The sequence below is a fragment of the Danio rerio genome, chromosome 8 (assembly GCF_052040795.2).
Source record: "Danio rerio strain M-AB ecotype USA chromosome 8, GRCz13ab, whole genome shotgun sequence".
Lineage (NCBI taxonomy): Eukaryota > Metazoa > Chordata > Actinopteri > Cypriniformes > Danionidae > Danio > Danio rerio.
This window is the reverse complement of record NC_141028.1, coordinates 30,592,948-30,613,929: the sequence shown is the minus strand read 5'-3', so window position 1 is coordinate 30,613,929 and position 20,982 is coordinate 30,592,948. Positions and strand designations below refer to the sequence as shown.

The window sequence follows — 20,982 nt, the reverse complement described above, 5'->3', positions numbered from 1 at the left end:
GATGATGGTCCAGGATCAACATTAGGAAATTTACACTTTATTTAAATGATGATGGTCCAGGATCAACATTAGTAAATTTACACTGTATTTAAATGATGATGGTCCAGGATCAACATTAGTGAATTTACACTTTATTTAAATGATGATGGTCCAGGACCAACATTAGTAAATTTACACTGTATTTAAATGATGATGGTCCAGGATCAACATTAGTAAATTTACACTGTTTTTAAATGATGATGGTCCAGGATCAACATTAGTGAATTTACACTTTATTTAAATGATGATGGTCCAGGATCAACATTAGTGAATTTACACTTTATTTAAATGATGATGGTCCAGGATCAACATTAGTAAATTTACACTCAATTTAAACGATGATGGCCCAGGATCAACATTAGGAAATTTACACTTTATTTAAATGATGATGGTCCAGGATCAACATTAGTGAATTTACTTTTTATGTAAATGATAATGGTCCAGGATCAACATTAGTGAATTTACACTGTATTTAAATGATGATGGTCCAGGATCAACATTAGTAAATTTACACTGTATTTAAATTATGAGGGTCCGGGATCAACATTAGTAAATTTACTTTTTATGTAAATGATAATGGTCCAGGATCAACATTAGTAAATTTACACTGTATTTAAATGATGATGGTCCAGGATCAACATTAGTAAATTTACACTGTTTTTAAATGATGATGGTCCAGGATCAACATTAGTAAATTTACACTGTATTTAAATGATGATGGTCCAGGATTAACATTAGTAAATTTACACTGTATTTAAATGATGATGGTCCAGGATCAACATTAGTAAATTTACACTGTATTTAAATGATGATGGTCCAGGATCAACATTAGTAAATTTACACTGTATTTAAATGATGATGGTCCAGGATCAACATTAGTAAATTTACACTGTATTTAAATGATGATGGTCCAGGATCAACATTAGTAAATTTACACTTTATTTAAATGATGATGGTCCAGGATCAACATTAGTAAATTTACACTGTATTTAAATGATGATGGTCCAGGATCAACATTAGTGAATTTACACTGTATTTAAATGATGATGGTCTAGGATCAACATTAGTGAATTTACACTGTATTTAAATGGTCATGGTCCAGAATCTACATTAGTGAATTTACACTGTACTTAAATGATCATGGTCCAGGATCAACATTAGTAAATTTACACTGTATTTAAATGATGATGGTCCAGGATCAACATTAGTGAATTTACACTTTATTTAAATGATGATGGTCCAGGATCAACATTAGTGAATTTACTTTTTATGTAAATGATAATGGTCCAGGATCAACATTAGTAAATTTACACTGTATTTAAATGATGATGGTCCAGGATCAACATTAGTAAATTTACACTGTATTTAAATGATGATGGTCCAGGATTAACATTAGTAAATTTACACTGTTTTTAAATTATGATGGTCCAGGATCAACATTAGTGAATTTACACTTTATTTAAATGATGATGGTCCAGGATCAACATTAGTGAATTTACACTGTATTTAAATGATGATGGTCCAGGATCAACATTAGTGAATTTACACTGTATTTAAATGATGATGGTCCAGGATCAACATTAGTAAATTTACACTGTATTTAAATGATGATGGTCCAAGATCAACATTAGTAAATTTACACTGTATTTAAATGATGATGGTCCAGGATCAACATTAGTAAATTTACACTGTATTTAAATGATGATGGTCCAGGATCAACATTACTGAATTTACACTGTATTTAAATGATGATGGTCCAGGATCAACATTAGTAAATTTACACTGTATTTAAATGATGATGGTCCAGGATCAACATTAGTAAATTTACACTGTATTTAAATTATGATGGTCCAGGATCAACATTAGTAAATTTACACTGTATTTAAATTATCATGGTCCAGGATCAACATTACTGAATTTACACTGTATTTAAAAGATGATGGTCCAGGATCAACATTAGTAAATTTACACTGTATTTAAATGATGATGGTCCAGGATCAACATTAGTGAATTTACACTGTATTTAAATGATGATGGTCCAGGATCAACATTAGTGAATTTACACTGTATTTAAATGATGATGGTCCAAGATCAACATTAGTGAATTTACACTGTATTTAAATGATGATGGTCCAGGATCAACATTAGTAAATTTACACTTTATTCAAATGATGATGGTCCAGGATCAACATTAGTAAATTTACACTGTTTTTAAATTATGACGGTCCAGGATCAACATTAGTGAATTTACACTGTATTTAAATGATGATGGTCCAGGATCAACATTAGTAAATTTACACTGTATTTAAATGATGATGGTCCAGGATCAACATTAGTAAATTTACACTGTATTTAAATGATGATGGTCCAGGATCAACATTAGTGAATTTATACTTTAATTAAATGATGATGGTCCAGGATCAACATTAGTGAATTTACACTTTATTTAAATGATGATGGTCCAGGATCAACATTAGTGAATTTACACTTTATTTAAATGATGATGGTCCAGGATCAACATTAGTAAATTTACACTTTATTTAAATTATGATGGTCCAGGATCAACATTAGTAAATTTACACTGTATTTAAATGATGATGGTCCAGGATCAACATTAGTAAATTTACACTGTATTTAAATGATGATGGTCCAGGATCAACATTAGTGAATTTAAACTTTATTTAAATGATGATGGTCCAGGATCAACATTAGTAAATTTACACTGTATTTAAATGATGATGGTCCAGGATCAACATTAGTGAATTTACACTTTATTTAAATGATGATGGTCCAGGACCAACATTAGTAAATTTACACTGTATTTAAATGATGATGGTCCAGGATCAACATTAGTAAATTTACACTGTTTTTAAATGATGATGGTCCAGGATCAACATTAGTGAATTTACACTTTATTTAAATGATGATGGTCCAGGATCAACATTAGTGAATTTACACTTTATTTAAATGATGATGGTCCAGGATCAACATTAGTAAATTTACACTCAATTTAAACGATGATGGTCCAGGATCAACATTAGGAAATTTACACTTTATTTAAATGATGATGGTCCAGGATCAACATTAGTGAATTTACTTTTTATGTAAATGATAATGGTCCAGGATCAACATTAGTAAATTTACACTGTATTTAAATGAAGATGGTCCAGGATCAACATTAGTGAATTTACACTTTATTTAAATGATGATGGTCCAGGATCAACATTAGTGAATTTACTTTTTATGTAAATGATAATGGTCCAGGATCAACATTAGTAAATTTACACTGTATTTAAATGATGATGGTCCAGGATCAACATTAGTAAATTTACACTGTTTTTAAATGATGATGGTCCAGGATCAACATTAGTAAATTTACACTGTATTTAAATGATGATGGTCCAGGATCAACATTAGTAAATTTACACTGTATTTAAATGATGATGGTCCAGGATTAACATTAGTAAATTTACACTGTTTTTAAATTATGATGGTCCAGGATCAACATTAGTGAATTTACACTTTATTTAAATGATGATGGTCCAGGATCAACATTAGTGAATTTACACTGTATTTAAATGATGATGGTCCAGGATCAACATTAGTGAATTTACACTGTATTTAAATGATGATGGTCCAGTATCAACATTAGTAAATTTACACTTTATTTAAATTATGACGGTCCAGGATCAACATTAGTGAATTTACACTGTATTTAAATGATAATGGTCCAGGATCAACATTAGTGAATTTACACTGTATTTAAATGATGATGGTCCAGGATCAACATTAGTGAATTTACACTGTATTTAAATGATGATGGTCCAGGATCAACATTAGTGAATTTACACTGTATTTAAATGATGATGGTCCAGGATCAACATTAGTAAATTTACACTGTATTTAAATTATGAGGGTCCGGGATCAACATTAGTAAATTTACACTTTATTTAAATTATGATGGTCCAGGATCAACATTAATAAATTTACACTGTAATTAAATGATGATGGTCCAGAATCAACATTAGTGAATTTACACTGTATTTAAATGATGATGGTCCAGAATCAACATTAGTGAATTTACACTGTATTTAAATGATGATGGTCCAGGATCAACATTAGTAAATTTACACTGTTTTTAAATGATGATGGTCCAGGATCAACATTAGTAAATTTACACTGTATTTAAATTATCATGGTCCAGGATCAACATTAGTAAATTTACACTGTATTTAAATGATGATGGTCCAAGATCAACATTAGTAAATTTACACTGTATTTAAATGATGATGGTCCAGGATCAACATTAGTAAATTTACACTGTATTTAAATGATGATGGTCCAGGATCAACATTAGTAAATTTACACTGTATTTAAATGATGATGGTCCAGGATCAACATTAGTGAATTTACACTGTATTTAAATGATGATGGTCCAGGATCAACATTAGTGAATTTACACTGTATTTAAATGATGATGGTCCAGGATCAACATTAGTGAATTTACACTGTATTTAAATGATGATGGTCCAGGATCAACATTAGTAAATTTACACTGTATTTAAATGATGATGGTCCAGGATCAACATTAGTAAATTTACACTGTATTTAAATGATGATGGTCCAAGATCAACATTAGTGAATTTACACTGTATTTAAATGATGATGGTCCAGGATCAACATTAGTAAATTTACACTGTATTTAAATGATGATGGTCCAGGATCAACATTAGTAAATTTACACTTTATTCAAATGATGATGGTCCAGGATCAACATTAGTAAATTTACACTGTTTTTAAATTATGACGGTCCAGGATCAACATTAGTGAATTTACACTGTATTTAAATGATGATGGTCCAGGATCAACATTAGTAAATTTACACTGTATTTAAATGATGATGGTCCAGGATCAACATTAGTGAATTTATACTTTAATTAAATGATGATGGTCCAGGATCAACATTAGTGAATTTACACTTTATTTAAATGATGATGGTCCAGGATCAACATTAGTGAATTTACACTTTATTTAAATGATGATGGTCCAGGATCAACATTAGTGAATTTACACTTTATTTAAATGATGATGGTCCAGGATCAACATTAGTAAATTTACACTGTATTTAAATTATGATGGTCCAGGATCAACATTAGTAAATTTACACTGTATTTAAATGATGATGGTCCAGGATCAACATTAGTAAATTTATACTGTATTTAAATGATGATGGTCCAGGATCAACATTCGTGAATTTACACTGTATTTAAATGATGATGGTCCAGGATCAACATTAGTAAATTTACACTGTATTTAAATGATGATGGTCCAGGATCAACATTAGTGAATTTAAACTTTATTTAAATGATGATGGTCCAGGATCAACATTAGTAAATTTACACTGTATTTAAATGATGATGGTCCAGGATCAACATTAGTGAATTTACACTTTATTTAAATGATGATGGTCCAGGACCAACATTAGTAAATTTACACTGTATTTAAATGATGATGGTCCAGGATCAACATTAGTAAATTTACACTGTTTTTAAATGATGATGGTCCAGGATCAACATTAGTGAATTTACACTGTTTTTAAATGATGATGGTCCAGGATCAACATTAGTAAATTTACACTGTATTTAAATGAAGATGGTCCAGGATCAACATTAGTGAATTTACACTTTATTTAAATGATGATGGTCCAGGATCAACATTAGTAAATTTACACTGTTTTTAAATGATGATGGTCCAGGATCAACATTAGTGAATTTACACTGTTTTTAAATGATGATGGTCCAGGATCAACATTAGTAAATTTACACTGTATTTAAATGAAGATGGTCCAGGATCAACATTAGTGAATTTACTTTTTATGTAAATGATAATGGTCCAGGATCAACATTAGTAAATTTACACTGTATTTAAATGATGATGGTCCAGGATTAACATTAGTAAATTTACACTGTTTTTAAATTATGATGGTCCAGGATCAACATTAGTGAATTTACACTTTATTTAAATGATGATGGTCCAGGATCAACATTAGTGAATTTACACTGTATTTAAATGATGATGGTCCAGGATCAACATTAGTGAATTTACACTGTATTTAAATGATGATGGTCCAGGATCAACATTAGTAAATTTACACTGTTTTTAAATTATGACGGTCCAGGATCAACATTAGTAAATTTACACTGTATTCAAATGATGACGGTCCAGGATCAACATTAGTGAATTTACACTGTATTTAAATGATGATGGTCCAGGATCAACATTAGTAAATTTACACTGTATTTAAATTATGAGGGTCCGGGATCAACATTAGTAAATTTACACTGTATTTAAATGATGATGGTCCAGGATCAACATTAGTGAATTTACACTGTATTTAAATTATGATGGTCCAGGATCAACATTAGTGAATTTACACTGTATTTAAATGATGATGGTCCAGGATCAACATTAGTAAATTTACACTGTATTTAAATGATGATGGTCCAGGATCAACATTAGTGAATTTACACTGTATTTAAATTATGATGGTCCAGGATCAACATTAGTGAATTTACACTGTATTTAAATTATGATGGTCCAGAATCAACATTAGTAAATTTACACTTTATTCAAATGATGATGGTCCAGGATCAACATTAGTGAATTTACACTTTATTTAAATGATGATGGTCCAGAATCAACATTAGTAAATTTACACTTTATTTAAATGATGATGGTCCAGGATCAACATTAGTAAATTTACACTGTATTTAAATGATGATGGTCCAGGATCAACATTAGTAAATTTACACTGTTTTTAAATGATGATGGTCCAGGATCAACATTAGTAAATTTACACTGTATTCAAATGATGATGGTCCAGGATCAACATTAGTGAATTTACACTGTATTTAAATGATGATGGTCCAGGATCAACATTAGTAAATTTACACTGTATTTAAATTATGAGGGTCCGGGATCAACATTAGTAAATTTACACTTTATTTAAATTATGATGGTCCAGGATCAACATTAGTAAATTTACACTGTAATTAAATGATGATGGTCCAGAATCAACATTAGTGAATTTACACTGTATTTAAATGATGATGGTCCAGAATCAACATTAGTGAATTTACACTGTATTTAAATGATGATGGTCCAGGATCAACATTAGTAAATTTACACTGTTTTTAAATGATGATGGTCCAGGATCAACATTAGTAAATTTACACTGTATTTAAATTATCATGGTCCAGGATCAACATTAGTAAATTTACACTGTATTTAAATGATGATGGTCCAGGATCAACATTAGTAAATTTACACTGTATTTAAATGATGATGGTCCAGGATCAACATTAGTAAATTTACACTGTATTTAAATGATGATGGTCCAAGATCAACATTAGTAAATTTACACTGTATTTAAATGATGATGGTCCAGGATCAACATTAGTAAATTTACACTGTATTTAAATGATGATGGTCCAGGATCAACATTAGTAAATTTACACTGTATTTAAATGATGATGGTCCAGGATCAACATTAGTAAATTTACACTGTATTTAAATGATGATGGTCCAGGATCAACATTAGTGAATTTACACTGTTTTTAAATTATGATGGTCCAGGATCAACATTAGTGAATTTACACTTTATTTAAATGATGATGGTCCAGGATCAACATTAGTGAATTTACACTGTATTTAAATGATGATGGTCCAGGATCAACATTAGTGAATTTACACTGTATTTAAATGATGATGGTCCAGGATCAACATTAGTAAATTTACACTGTATTCAAATGATGACGGTCCAGGATCAACATTAGTGAATTTACACTGTATTTAAATGATGATGGTCCAGGATCAACATTAGTAAATTTACACTGTATTTAAATTATGAGGGTCCGGGATCAACATTAGTAAATTTACACTGTATTTAAATGATGATGGTCCAGGATCAACATTAGTGAATTTACACTGTATTTAAATTATGATGGTCCAGGATCAACATTAGTGAATTTACACTGTATTTAAATGATGATGGTCCAGGATCAACATTAGTGAATTTACACTGTATTTAAATGATGATGGTCCAGGATCAACATTAGTAAATTTACACTGTATTCAAATGATGACGGTCCAGGATCAACATTAGTGAATTTACACTGTATTTAAATGATGATGGTCCAGGATCAACATTAGTAAATTTACACTGTATTTAAATTATGAGGGTCCGGGATCAACATTAGTAAATTTACACTGTATTTAAATGATGATGGTCCAGGATCAACATTAGTGAATTTACACTGTATTTAAATTATGATGGTCCAGGATCAACATTAGTGAATTTACACTGTATTTAAATGATGATGGTCCAGGATCAACATTAGTGAATTTACACTGTATTTAAATTATGATGGTCCAGAATCAACATTAGTAAATTTACACTTTATTCAAATGATGATGGTCCAGGATCAACATTAGTGAATTTACACTTTATTTAAATGATGATGGTCCAGAATCAACATTAGTAAATTTACACTTTATTTAAATGATGATGGTCCAGGATCAACATTAGTAAATTTACACTGTATTTAAATGATGATGGTCCAGGATCAACATTAGTAAATTTACACTGTATTCAAATGATGATGGTCCAGGATCAACATTAGTGAATTTACACTGTATTTAAATGATGATGGTCCAGGATCAACATTAGTAAATTTACACTGTATTTAAATTATGAGGGTCCGGGATCAACATTAGTAAATTTACACTTTATTTAAATTATGATGGTCCAGGATCAACATTAGTAAATTTACACTGTAATTAAATGATGATGGTCCAGAATCAACATTAGTGAATTTACACTGTATTTAAATGATGATGGTCCAGAATCAACATTAGTGAATTTACACTGTATTTAAATGATGATGGTCCAGGATCAACATTAGTAAATTTACACTGTTTTTAAATGATGATGGTCCAGGATCAACATTAGTAAATTTACACTGTATTTAAATTATCATGGTCCAGGATCAACATTAGTAAATTTACACTGTATTTAAATGATGATGGTCCAGGATCAACATTAGTAAATTTACACTGTATTTAAATGATGATGGTCCAGGATCAACATTAGTAAATTTACACTGTATTTAAATGATGATGGTCCAAGATCAACATTAGTAAATTTACACTGTATTTAAATGATGATGGTCCAGGATCAACATTAGTAAATTTACACTGTATTTAAATGATGATGGTCCAGGATCAACATTAGTAAATTTACACTGTATTCAAATGATGATGGTCCAGGATCAACATTAGTAAATTTACACTGTATTTAAATGATGATGGTCCAGGATCAACATTAGTAAATTTACACTGTATTTAAATGATGATGGTCCAGGATCAACATTAGTAAATTTACACTGTATTTAAATGATGATGGTCCAGGATCAACATTAGTAAATTTACACTGTATTTAAATGATGATGGTCCAGGATCAACATTAGTGAATTTACACTGTATTTAAATGATGATGGTCCAGGATCAACATTAGTGAATTTACACTGTATTTAAATGGTCATGGTCCAGAATCTACATTAGTGAATTTACACTGTACTTAAATGATCATGGTCCAGGATCAACATTAGTAAATTTACACTGTATTTAAATGATGATGGTCCAGAATCAACATTAGTGAATTTACACAGTATTTCAAGAGTTCACACTTAGCTGATGATTGATAATAAGCTAGTTTGGCATGCTGTCTTGGGAGGGAGCTCCGGGCTCGAGGATTCCGTTGCAGGGCAAGAGGGGAGTTTGACTCGGGTAGATCTCGAGACCCCCCCCCCCCCCTCCTGCTGCGTAAGGATTGCTAAGGTGATGTGTTGCAGACAGAATTGAATTTGGTGCTAATTTGGTTTAGTCAATTTACTTAGTCTCATGTTTTTGGGAGTGTGGGAGGAAACCGGAGGACCCGGGGAAAACCCACGCAAGCACGGGGAGAACATGAACTCCGCACGAAAATGCTGACCGGTTGGGTGGATACCCAAGTCGGAGGCATTTTTTGCTGTGAGGCCGCAGTGCTAGCCACTGGGCCACCGTGCTGCCCTGTAGAAAAGAGGAGGAGAAGGGGTGGAAGGGGGGATTCTTCAAAACGAAGATGACTAAAGGTAGGGCGTTTGGTTATTTATACTGGGTTAGGAATAGCCTGATTGGTGGTTCGTTCATAAGCTTGACTCAGGGCCAGCCTTGTCAATCATAAGCACGTGATCCTCTTGAAATTAGTTTATGAATAAACTTCACTTAAATGTTCATGATAGTCCAGGATCACCTTTAGCAAACTTAAAATGTTTTTTTTTTTTTTTTTTGTGGAATTTTCAGCTTTAATTGATAGCACAGTTGAGAGTATAGACAGGAAAGCATGTGGAGCAGAGAGAGGGGAAGGAGTATATCTTAAAGTATCCGCTTTCTACAATCATTCTGCTTATTAATTTAATTAAAGAAATAAAAATTGGTGTAACAATATGATGATGATGTTCGAGAATTTTTTTTTACATTTTTTGCTTTCTATAACATTATTATATATAATAATATATAATACTATAATATGTCTCTTCTTGACATGCCTTCATAACGTGCCTGTTTGGTCTTTAAAACGTCCTCACCACGTTATCAAATAAGTTGCTGGGACATATTTTGTCAAAAAAGACATGTAACCTAATTTTAGGCAAATTTGAGAGGAAAAAATCCCCACGTCCGCTTCCAATATAGGAAGTATAAAAATTTAAAAAAAAAGGAAAACTCGTCAGAAAATCGTCATCTTGGAAATACAAGGTTCTATTTGCAGAAAATGATTTTGAGATATTGAGCTTCAATGTTTTCGCATTCCATATAGCAAGCAATATGTGTGTAACAGTTTTTTTTTCATACATTAACATGACAGAGAGCCTAAAAGTACTCTTAATGTAAATTATCAAAATTCATCTCAATTTGCAAGTTGGGGTAAAACAAACAGGGCAAATGCAGACAGGGACCTTCTAACTCCTAAAAGTCATTTTGCGCCTTGAATTATAAGGTTTTATCTGTCTGATCATGAATTGAAGCATTACTTCTCAAGATATACATTCAGTCTGCTTCTCAATTTAAAGAAATAAAAATTGGTGTTGTAACAATATGTTGATGTTCGGGAAAGTTACATTTTTGCGTTCTATAACATTCATCCATATTTATTAAACTGAGGTCGCCACAGCGGAATGAACTGCCAACTTATCCAGCATATTTCCTACGCATCGGATGCCCTTTTAACCCATACACGATGCCCATACACTATGAACAAATTAGCTTACCCAATTCACCTGTACCACATTATTTTTGGACTTGTGGGGGAAACCGGAGGAAACCCATGCGAATACAGGGAGAACATGCAAACTCTACACAGAAATGCCAAGTGACCCAGCCGGAACCAGCGACCTTCTTGCTGTGAGGCTATTGTGCTACCCACTGCACCACTGTGCAGCCTATATATTATTATATAATACTATAATATTATTTGGAACGTAGCAGATACCATTTTGGTCTCTTGCTGATATTTTAAGGTCTTACTGACTTTATAGCGTGCCAGTTTGGTCTTCAAAACATCCTCACCATGTTCGCCACTATGAATATGGGGGTCATAAAATTAAGTTGCTGGGACATATTTTGCCAAAAAAAGACATGTAACCTAATCTTAGGTTATTTTGGGAAAAATCCCCACATTTGCTTCCAACATAGAAAAACAAAACTATTTTCACCTATATCTACTTCAGCTCTAAATAAGATTGACTGATCTGCCTGCATGCACTTATACATCCATGCAGAGCGGATAAATAAAAAAACATCAGAATTTAAACCTATTTTATCAGCAATTGTAAATGACGGCACGACTCCCAAATTATAATGATCAGGCAATATAATATCAATATAATGATCAGACAATGAAAATAGATACAGTGTTTGATTTAACAGCACAAACCAGCACCAATTGAGCACAAATGAATGATATCAGTTTGGTGCAATTTAGAGGAAATGGGGTGGAGAGTAACATTACGTCACAGCTCCAGAAATATTTTGCTTATATCTAAAGAAGGAAAACATTTTTGTGTTTTAACGGCACAAATCAAGCACAAACGACCTGTGCTGATTTGAGCAACATGGAGTGAAAAGTGATGTCACACAGTCACAAAAAAAAATGCTTAATATATCAGACCCCAAACCAGCACAAATGCTGCACAAATGCAGCAAAAATGAATGGCATATTTTTGGGGATTATTTGTTTTTATGGGGTGCCAACTTCACGGAGGTCATTAGGACCCCATAACTATCATTTTGGTTTGACAAATGTAGTACAAGAAGAACAAAAGCAAAGCATGTCAAGGTGAAATATTTTGGCACTCTCACTTGCCTGTTACAAAATAAAGTTGGATTGAGGTGGGCATGGGCGTAAAACTTGAACCTGCATACCCCTCAGTAAATGTGCAGTTGCGCCCCTGATGTTTAGTCAATGTGACTTGGAAAATCCCACAGCAACCAAGCAAAAGTGGACAAAATAGTGTCAAATATAGTCATTTACGGTTTGGGGTAATTCAAATAATGGGTTCAAGAAAGAAAAGTCACAGTATTGTCACTGTAGATTTGGCGTTGATGCTCCCAGGTAAGTGCGCAGGTCTGAAATGTTAGATTTGATGATCTTGGCAGGTATGGATTTCATTTTTAACCTCTGATAGGCAGCAAAACGATGGCAGCCTCCGAAAGAATAATAATAATTGCCCCCCTTTTCTCCAGTGATCCAAAGCACGTCAATGGGAGGAACAACAGAGATATCGGAGCACTCCTGAGGGGAAATAAAATAGAAAATTAAATGTAAGCATTTAATTGTTGAATGAAGTCCATAATAGACATAGGGATAGTTTGCCCAAACCTATATATTGGGTTTGTAATTTCTTTATTCTGTTAAACAAAAAGGACAGCTAATATATAGAAGGTTACAAACCTGTAACTTATCACTGACTTATTTGTTTTTGCTAATATGGAAGTCAATGGTAACAGGTTTTCAGCTTTCATCAAAACATATTATTTCGAGATTGGAACCAATACATGGTTTCTGCAGGCGTCACCGAGGTAATTTAAGACATTTAAGGACATTTTTAGGACCATTATGAATGAAATTTTAGAACCATAAAAAAGCTAAAGGCTAAGGATTTTTTCAAATGGCCCAGATGGAAAGGATTTACATTTGACCAATTAAAAAAAAAATTGTTAAATATACATTTAATAATGCAATAAAATAATACATTAATAATAAACAATTTTATATTTTTAGATATAGATTTTATTTTTTTGCTAAATATTTTAAATATTGTGTAAAAACAAGCAGGCTCTACTTGTATCCATACACTTTTTTCCAACATAAACATGTTTTACAAATGTAACAAATGTTTTAAAAAATTTAAAAACTATAATAAACTAAATCTATGCACAGCAATCTATCCAGGTCGGCTTCCTCAGCAGTAAATACATAGAGTACTTTTAAACAAATGTTATTGTAAAAAAAAAATAATAAACCACTATGATAAACGGAGTTAAAAATTACCCTTAAAAATAAAAAAGTTTAAACGATTTATTAATATGGATACATTGACACTGATGGTTCCTTCCTCTATGCAAGAAGGATGACTAGTAAATAAGTTACCAAGAAACTTTTTCATTCCACAATAGGTTCTTTGATTTAAAAAAAGTTTAATTGTTATTCGCACTACAGTATGTACTAATTATTGTACTGACCTGTATGCTCGTCATGAGGCTTTGGACCTTCTGCTCGTCCAGAACAGGCGGGATGGGTCGTATAATAACACCCATTGGGATATTATGGACGTCCTGGATGTTGTCTGAATGAATGGAGCGGTTTTCGCTGCTTAAACTGCCCATGTTTCGCATATGAATCCGGAGTGGATTTACGATGAAGTTTCGGATATCACCGCTTAGAATCTGAAACATTAGAAATAGTTTGAGAAAAAAAAAACAGTCAGAAGGGAAGTGTAGGTGTTTTCTTCTTCTATTTTTCTGAAAATTGACTGCTATTAGTGCATTACTGCCACCTGCTGATTTGATTCAAAATATTTTTGGCCATCCGTTCCAAGAAATATCTGTGGAAGCCTGTTCCCGCCACTAAATAATTCATTCGTTTATTCTTTCTTTTAGTCCCTTTATTAATCTAAGGTCACCATAGTGGGATGAACCGCCAACTTATCCAGCATATGTTTTACGCAGCAGATATGCTTCAGCTGCAACCCAGTCTGGGGAACATCCATACACTCTCATACGGTCAATTTTAGCATCTAAGTCTTTGGACTTGTGGGGGAAACCGAAGCACCCGGAGGAATCTCGCGCGAACACAGGGAGAACATGCAAACTCCACACAGAAATGCCAACTGACCCAGAAACCCCTGTGCCTTCTAGGTTTTTGCAAGTGTTATTGTCAGAGCAACACAAACAGATGGCTACGTGCAAGAAGCAAAGTAGAAGCTATTCATCAGTTGCAATCAAACATTTGAACAACACCCATTCTTGTCTTAAGACAATTTTGAAAACCTTTTTGATTCACAACAAGGCATAGGCGTATAGACTTGATGTGCACCTTGAAAAAGTAAAAACATGTCATGACTACATAAACACAAAATCTGTATTGTCCGGCTTGGTATAGGTCAGAGGTTGGGGGGGACCAAGAGCCACAGGAGCGGAGCGAGGCCTGGAATTTTAAAGTGTCAATACGTAGAGGAGGCACAGATGGAGCATGTATCTTGGGGTACAGCAATCGCTTGGCACATAAGTATAATGCAGGCTTAAATGACATGTTTACCATGTATTTTGCTGGTAAATATATATTATGTGTTAACCTGTTTTGTTTTTTGTTTTGTTTCCTTATTTGTTAGTTTTTTAAACGTCCACATTCTTGCACAAAAAAATATAAAACACATTTTCGAGCAATGCCTTTTCACAAAATAAAAAGTTCCTAATATTTTAGCAGCCCCTATAGACCTACTTTGAGTGTAAATGCGTTTGGTTCAGTTTGACCCCAACGGCCTTCCATACGCTAACGTCTACACTAACCTAATTCCATGCTGTGTGTGCTTTCCAGACTCCTTAGATTTTGGGTTTTTTCCTACTTTATATACGGGAAATAACACATAGAATTTCTCTAGAAGTCCGACATCCTCTGAAGTTCCTAGACTCGGATCGGAAGAATCCCGACCTCAGCGAGACGCTGCATTTGACGTCACTTGGCGGTTAATTTTGTTTCAGCGAGATATCGCAGAGCTACGCGTGAAACATAAATAAAATTTAAAGTATGTTTGCCGCACAAAATGAGAGAATAGTAATAAATGATATCTCTGAGATGATATTAGCTGTAAATATGCAATACTGTACTATTAGTCTGCAGCCATTGAAAGAGAAACGGACTTAACGTACAAGTGAGTGCCTGAATCAATCGATTAATTCGGAATATACTTCCTTTTTTTAAATTAAGACAAAAATTACAGAATAACTCTACTCCTTTGGCTTCACTTGGTATTCTTGCTTATGAACAAAATGGATAAAGCATCCAACAATATGTTTGTGTTTAAAATGTAAGGTGCCTAAATTTTAAGCCTAACGTTAAGTTACTTGTTTAACGTTATTGAATCTGTTAGAATATGAGTATCAATCTTTCCACAGTACTTTGACTTTCTCACTAGTTTTAATCGTGTGTTAGTTATTGCTGATTTATGATATACAAATGCTGATACATTTGAAATTAGATTAAGATTTAAACACACAGCCTTACACCTCAATAAAAATGGATTTTGAATGAAAAGGAACAAGCAAGTAACGTTATTCAAATTTTTGGTGACAATATAGGGTACAATTCAAATATGAGATAAAAAGAAAACATCCCACCTAGTGTCGGATGTCTGAAGCCTTGTTCTGCCATTTCAGATTTTGTTTGTAAACTGGCCAAAAAAGTCTTCCCAGAAATGATCAATCGTTTGTGAAAAAGTTGGCCTGACAACATAACTGTCCGTACGCCAAGAAAAGCGACAACAAATTTGTCCCTGCAGTACACTGGACATTTGGCGTGAGGAGGAATGTCTACAGTAGGTGAGATTTTTTGGAACTGCTCTCATTCTGTCTCTCGCTGTGGATCATTAATGGAAAGGAAAATGAACATTTGGATCTCTAAATGCTGTGAACTGATTCTTCTGACAGGAGCAGAAGGGACGTTTGGACCTACTGCCAGCAGGCTGTAACAGACAGATGGGTTTTCACACAAACAACAGAAAACATCAAGAGCAGTCAGGCTGGCGCACACTGAAGAATCAGCAAAGGGGAGGAAGTCTGGATAATGAGGCACGGCTAGCAGGAGATGATAATTCACTCTGTGCCGTGAGAAGATGAAGTGTCCACTTCAGTTAAAGTTCAGCTCCATAGTTGCAAACCCATATGGTGAGTTAGTCTGTAATAGACTCAGTAGTATAGAATTAACTACACCAGACTAAAATAGAACAGAATTTAAGATGTCCTAATCGTACTAAACACTTTTTGCTAAAAAAAAAAAAAAATATATATATATATACATATTTAGTGGTTTCATAATTATTTTAAAATCAAAGTGAAATTATAATGTTAACGCTTTCTTTTAATTTAATTAAGCCACTCATACACTTTAAACTAGGCATACTAACATACTGACATTGCATTTGTAGCATCTTTTAAAAAACATTGTTCAAATAAAAATGTATTTATCCAAAAAAGTAATACTACAATAAATGGTCAATAATAATACATTTAGCATTTATGAATCTTTTTTAATGTTAATTAATGGAAAAATTCATTGTAAGTTTGTTAACTCACAGTCTATTAACCTAATAATTCTTAATAATACATTAGTAAATGGTGAGCGGATTAATTACTGCTTTAACTAATGCTGTGATTAATAAATACGGTAACTAACATTTTAGTTAGTTAACTAACAACTTTAGATTTAATTTTAAAGTGTTACAAAAGAAAAAATAAATATCGCTTATTTTAGGTCACCTAAAAACAGGTCTTCACATTAAATGAATTTTTGCAGGTCAGAGTTACCAAACTCTCATTATTTTTCCGATAGTAACGTTGCCGTTTAATATAATTAAACTATATTTGATTATACATCTCTTTTCTTCAGATTTTTCTTTGTGTATTTAATGGAGTTGTATATAATGTTTGACACAACAAGAGCGTTCAGCCCAGCCTATAGCATTATTTTAAGTTCTTTTATTTTAAGAGGGTGAATGTCAAGCGAACTTGATCTAGAATAGACCAAAAGAAAAGTAGGAGAATCGCACCTTAAAAGATTAAAGATGATTTACTCCAAAAAATCTAACTGACCCTATTTTTATTCTATTGTCATTACCTCAGCCTAAATATTGCAATTCATCATTGTAGGACATTTAGTGAGCAGTGAGCTGTGGTCGGACTGCAGTGAAATATAATCACCAGCAGATGGAGGTCAAACATCAGGATCCTGTTGATATCAAGGTAATAGTTTTGAAAGTAATTAAGAATACTAAGTACTTATGTTCAAAAATGCAATGCAAGTATTATCAGCCACTTTTATGTGTTTTTGGGGCTTTCAAAATGTGAATTTATTACTGGTTTAACTTCCATATAAATGAGCAATAATTGTAATTCAATTCCATTCAAACAACAAAGAGAGCAATCAGTCACTTTACAGAACTGCAATTTCTGTAAAAAAAAAAAATACAATTTCTGAATTTGTAATAACCTAAAAAATATTAAGATTATTTTAGTCATAGGAGAGAAGGGTGTCAGATTTGCAGATTAGCTAAGAGTTAAAAATAAAAATGTGTACACAAAAAATAAACATTTCTAGATTTATAATGTTATTAACCATGGAAACATACAATCCACACTCACAGATTAACATTTTTAAGAAGCGCTATTTGCACTTTGTAATTGTTTCCTGCATCTGTTTTCTTTCTTTTATACCTATCTGTTTTATAAGTGTATATTTAAATGTGTAGTTTCATCTCTTGTGTTTGTAAATGTATCTAATTCTATAATTTAGTCAGAATTCTTCAAACTGCTACAAATGCGGTTCAGACTTGGCATATTACACATCAGTTGCTATTGACATCAATTTCATTGGCATTCTATACATAGTGGTAAACAATAATATTTTATTTTTTTTATAATGCTAAGCACTGGAAAAAACAAATACAACAATTCAGTACAACAAGGCATTTATCGACCCTTTATCTTAAATATGAGGGACATGTTTATCAACTCTGGTGGCATTTTGTTAAATTTTGACACTGGCATTTTCATAGTCTATGCAAAGGGTCCATGAGTAAAGATTTTTGGCAACAGGCTGGTGCGTTACAATAACTAACCACCAGGGGCTGATTTTACCAACCAAACCATTAACCTCCTGATAAAGCACTTTACTAATGACTGTTTTAAATAACACTTCTAAAATATGAAGTAGTGTGAGTCCTTTGGAAACAAGGTTGAGAAACGCTGAGCAATATCATTGTGTTGGTCAATTAAAGCAGAATCAGGGCTCTTATCTTATAAAGTGTAATCAGTAACCATTGTAGCAGCTAGCTACTAAACTCAACCATGCCGGAACACATGCTAAAGCGTATACACATACACACATTATTCTCTTACATATACTGTGTGTGTTGACCTCACATGGATTTTCTTAAATGACAAAAGGATTTTTCTTTTCACATTGTTCTTGTTTCATGTATTATTATCAATGATGGGAAGTTAAACCTCAGCGTCATGTGCCAGTAAAGGGTAAAGCTCAGTAGGACAGCGTGTTATCAGGGTTCTGAGAGTTGAGTGGTTTAGGGTTGCATGTTCAATATTGCAGATGATGGTGTTTAATTATTAATCCTTATGAAATCTAACGTCAGCATCTCCACCACAGTGAGACTTCAGTTACAATGACCTCCTTTATGCATGGGGATTTTTGCTGCTGTTGCAATAATGTATTCTTTCAGAGGAAAAATTAAGGACAATATGTGCAGTGCAGTTTGCAGTGTATGCATAAATGTAGCACTTTTATTACTGAAGCCCAAAGTATGATTCAGTTTTTATGTGTATGTGAGGACATGTATACAGTGTATAGAAACTGAACTTATGGAACAAGAAGAACTAACTACTGAAGATGACAAAACTGTATTGACGAGTGCTCTAAGATACCAGCAAATGTTTTTCAAACTAGTTCTAATATATATTTTTCCACATATAACTTTTCGAAAGAAGTGAAATCACTGAAAAAGGATGTCCATTCCAAAGCACATATGTCAAGCATACTGTCAGATGGAGTATACTTTCAAAGGTGATGATTTGAGTGTATGCATATATGCTAATGCAGTGATAAACTGCTTTGATCATGGGACTCACTTTATTTCATGGTCATAAAGCTGTGACTCTTTGTATTTAGTTACTGCTTAGTCACTGCTTGTTAATGCAAATTTTTAATCAGCCAATCACATGGCAGCAACTCAGTTTATTTAGGCATGTAGACATGGTCAAGACAATCTGCTGCAGTTCAAACCGAGCATCAGAATGGGGAAGAAATGTGATTTAAGTGACTGGTTATTGGTGCCAGACAGGCTGGTCTGAGTATTTCAGAAACTGCTGATCTACTGTGATTTTCATGTACAACACCGTCTAGGGTTTACAGAGAATGGTCCGAAAAAGAGAAAATATCCAGTGAGCGGCAGTTCTGTGGGCGCAAATGCCTTGTTGATGCCAGAGGTCAGAGGACAATGGCCAGACTGGTTACAGCTGATAGAAAGGCAACAGGGACTCTAATAACCACTCGTTAAAACCGAGGTATGCAGAAGAGCATCTCTGAAAGTACTACATGTCCAACCTTGAGACAGATGGGCTACAGCAGCAGACCACACCGGGTGCCACTCCTGTCAGCTAAGAACAGGAAGCTGAGGCTAATCCGCACAGGCTCACCAAAATTGGGCAATAGATGTTTGGAAAAACGTTGCCCGGTCTGATGAGTCTCCATTTCTCCTGTGACTTTCGGGTGGTTGAGGCTCAAAAAAATGAAAGCATGGATCCATACTGCCTTCAATTGTTCAGGCTGGTGGTGGTGTAATTGTGTGGGGGATATATTCTTGGTACACTTTTTGCCCATTGGTACCAATTGAGCATCGTTTCAATGCCACAACCTACCTGAGTATTATTGCTAACCATGTCCATCCCTTTATGACCACAGTGTACCCATCTTCTGATGGCTACTTCCAGCAGAATAACGCACCATGTCATAAAGCGAGAATCATCTCAGACTGGTTTTTAGAATGTGTCAATGAGTTCACTGTACTTAAATGGCCTCGACAGTCACCAGATCTTAATCCAATAGAGCACCTTTGGGATGTGGTGGAACGGAAGATTCGCATGATGGACGTGCAGCCGACAAATCTGCAACTTAGTAATGCTATCTTGTCAATATGGACTAAAATCTCTGAGGAATATTTCCAGTACCTTGTTGAATATATGCCACGAAGGATTAAAGCAGATTTGAGGCAAAAGTAAAATGATCCAAAGCACACCAGCACTTCAGTCTGCTTTTAAATGGCTAAAGTAAAACAAAATAAAAACTTTGGAATGGCCTAGTCAAAGTCCTGACTAATATTTAACATTTTTGATGATCTGAAAAATAAAAGTATGACAAATGTTCAAAAAAATTAAGAAATCATTAAGAGACAAACACGTTTTTACACCACCATATACATTATTACTAATGCAATCTATTATTTATGTTAACGAAAATGTCAATAAAAATGATTTTGTTAAACTGCATTAAATTTCCACTAG

General features: G+C 33.3%; 1 protein-coding gene and 1 long non-coding RNA gene across 23 annotated transcripts in view; one reads left to right on the top strand and one right to left on the bottom strand.

Moving 5' to 3' along the window:
• Positions 1-10,875: 10,875 nt before the first annotated feature.
• srxn1 (sulfiredoxin 1 homolog (S. cerevisiae)) lies at positions 10,876-16,345 on the bottom strand. 4 transcript variants are annotated; one of them, XM_087264847.1, is made up of 3 exons: positions 16,033-16,345; positions 13,879-14,082; positions 10,876-12,928 (listed from the first exon to the last, which is right to left on the bottom strand). In XM_087264847.1, the coding sequence occupies exons 2-3, from the start codon at positions 14,029-14,031 to the stop codon at positions 12,719-12,721; spliced, it is 363 nt and encodes a 120-aa protein (XP_087120973.1). In that variant the 5' UTR covers positions 14,032-14,082; positions 16,033-16,345; the 3' UTR covers positions 10,876-12,718. The 4 variants fall into 4 exon arrangements, with proteins under 4 accessions (XP_087120973.1, XP_087120972.1, XP_087120974.1 ...); XM_087264846.1 differs by lacking the exon at positions 16,033-16,345 and adding an exon at positions 15,205-15,761; XM_087264848.1 differs by lacking the exon at positions 16,033-16,345 and adding an exon at positions 15,565-15,699.
• LOC137496363 (uncharacterized) overlaps positions 15,166-20,982 on the top strand; it is a 104,055-nt gene continuing 98,238 nt past the window's right edge. For 6 of the 19 annotated variants that reach the window (XR_015498037.1, XR_015498036.1, XR_015498041.1 and 3 more), the window contains exons 1-4: positions 15,166-15,440; positions 16,072-16,233; positions 16,342-16,578; positions 17,560-17,652. This is a non-coding gene — a long non-coding RNA (uncharacterized LOC137496363). Of the gene's footprint in view, positions 15,567-15,711; positions 15,961-16,071; positions 16,234-16,341; positions 16,579-17,559; positions 17,653-19,825; positions 20,970-20,982 lie in introns of those variants that run through there. The other 13 variants (XR_015498032.1, XR_015498029.1, XR_015498033.1 and 10 more) reach the window with 5 other exon arrangements.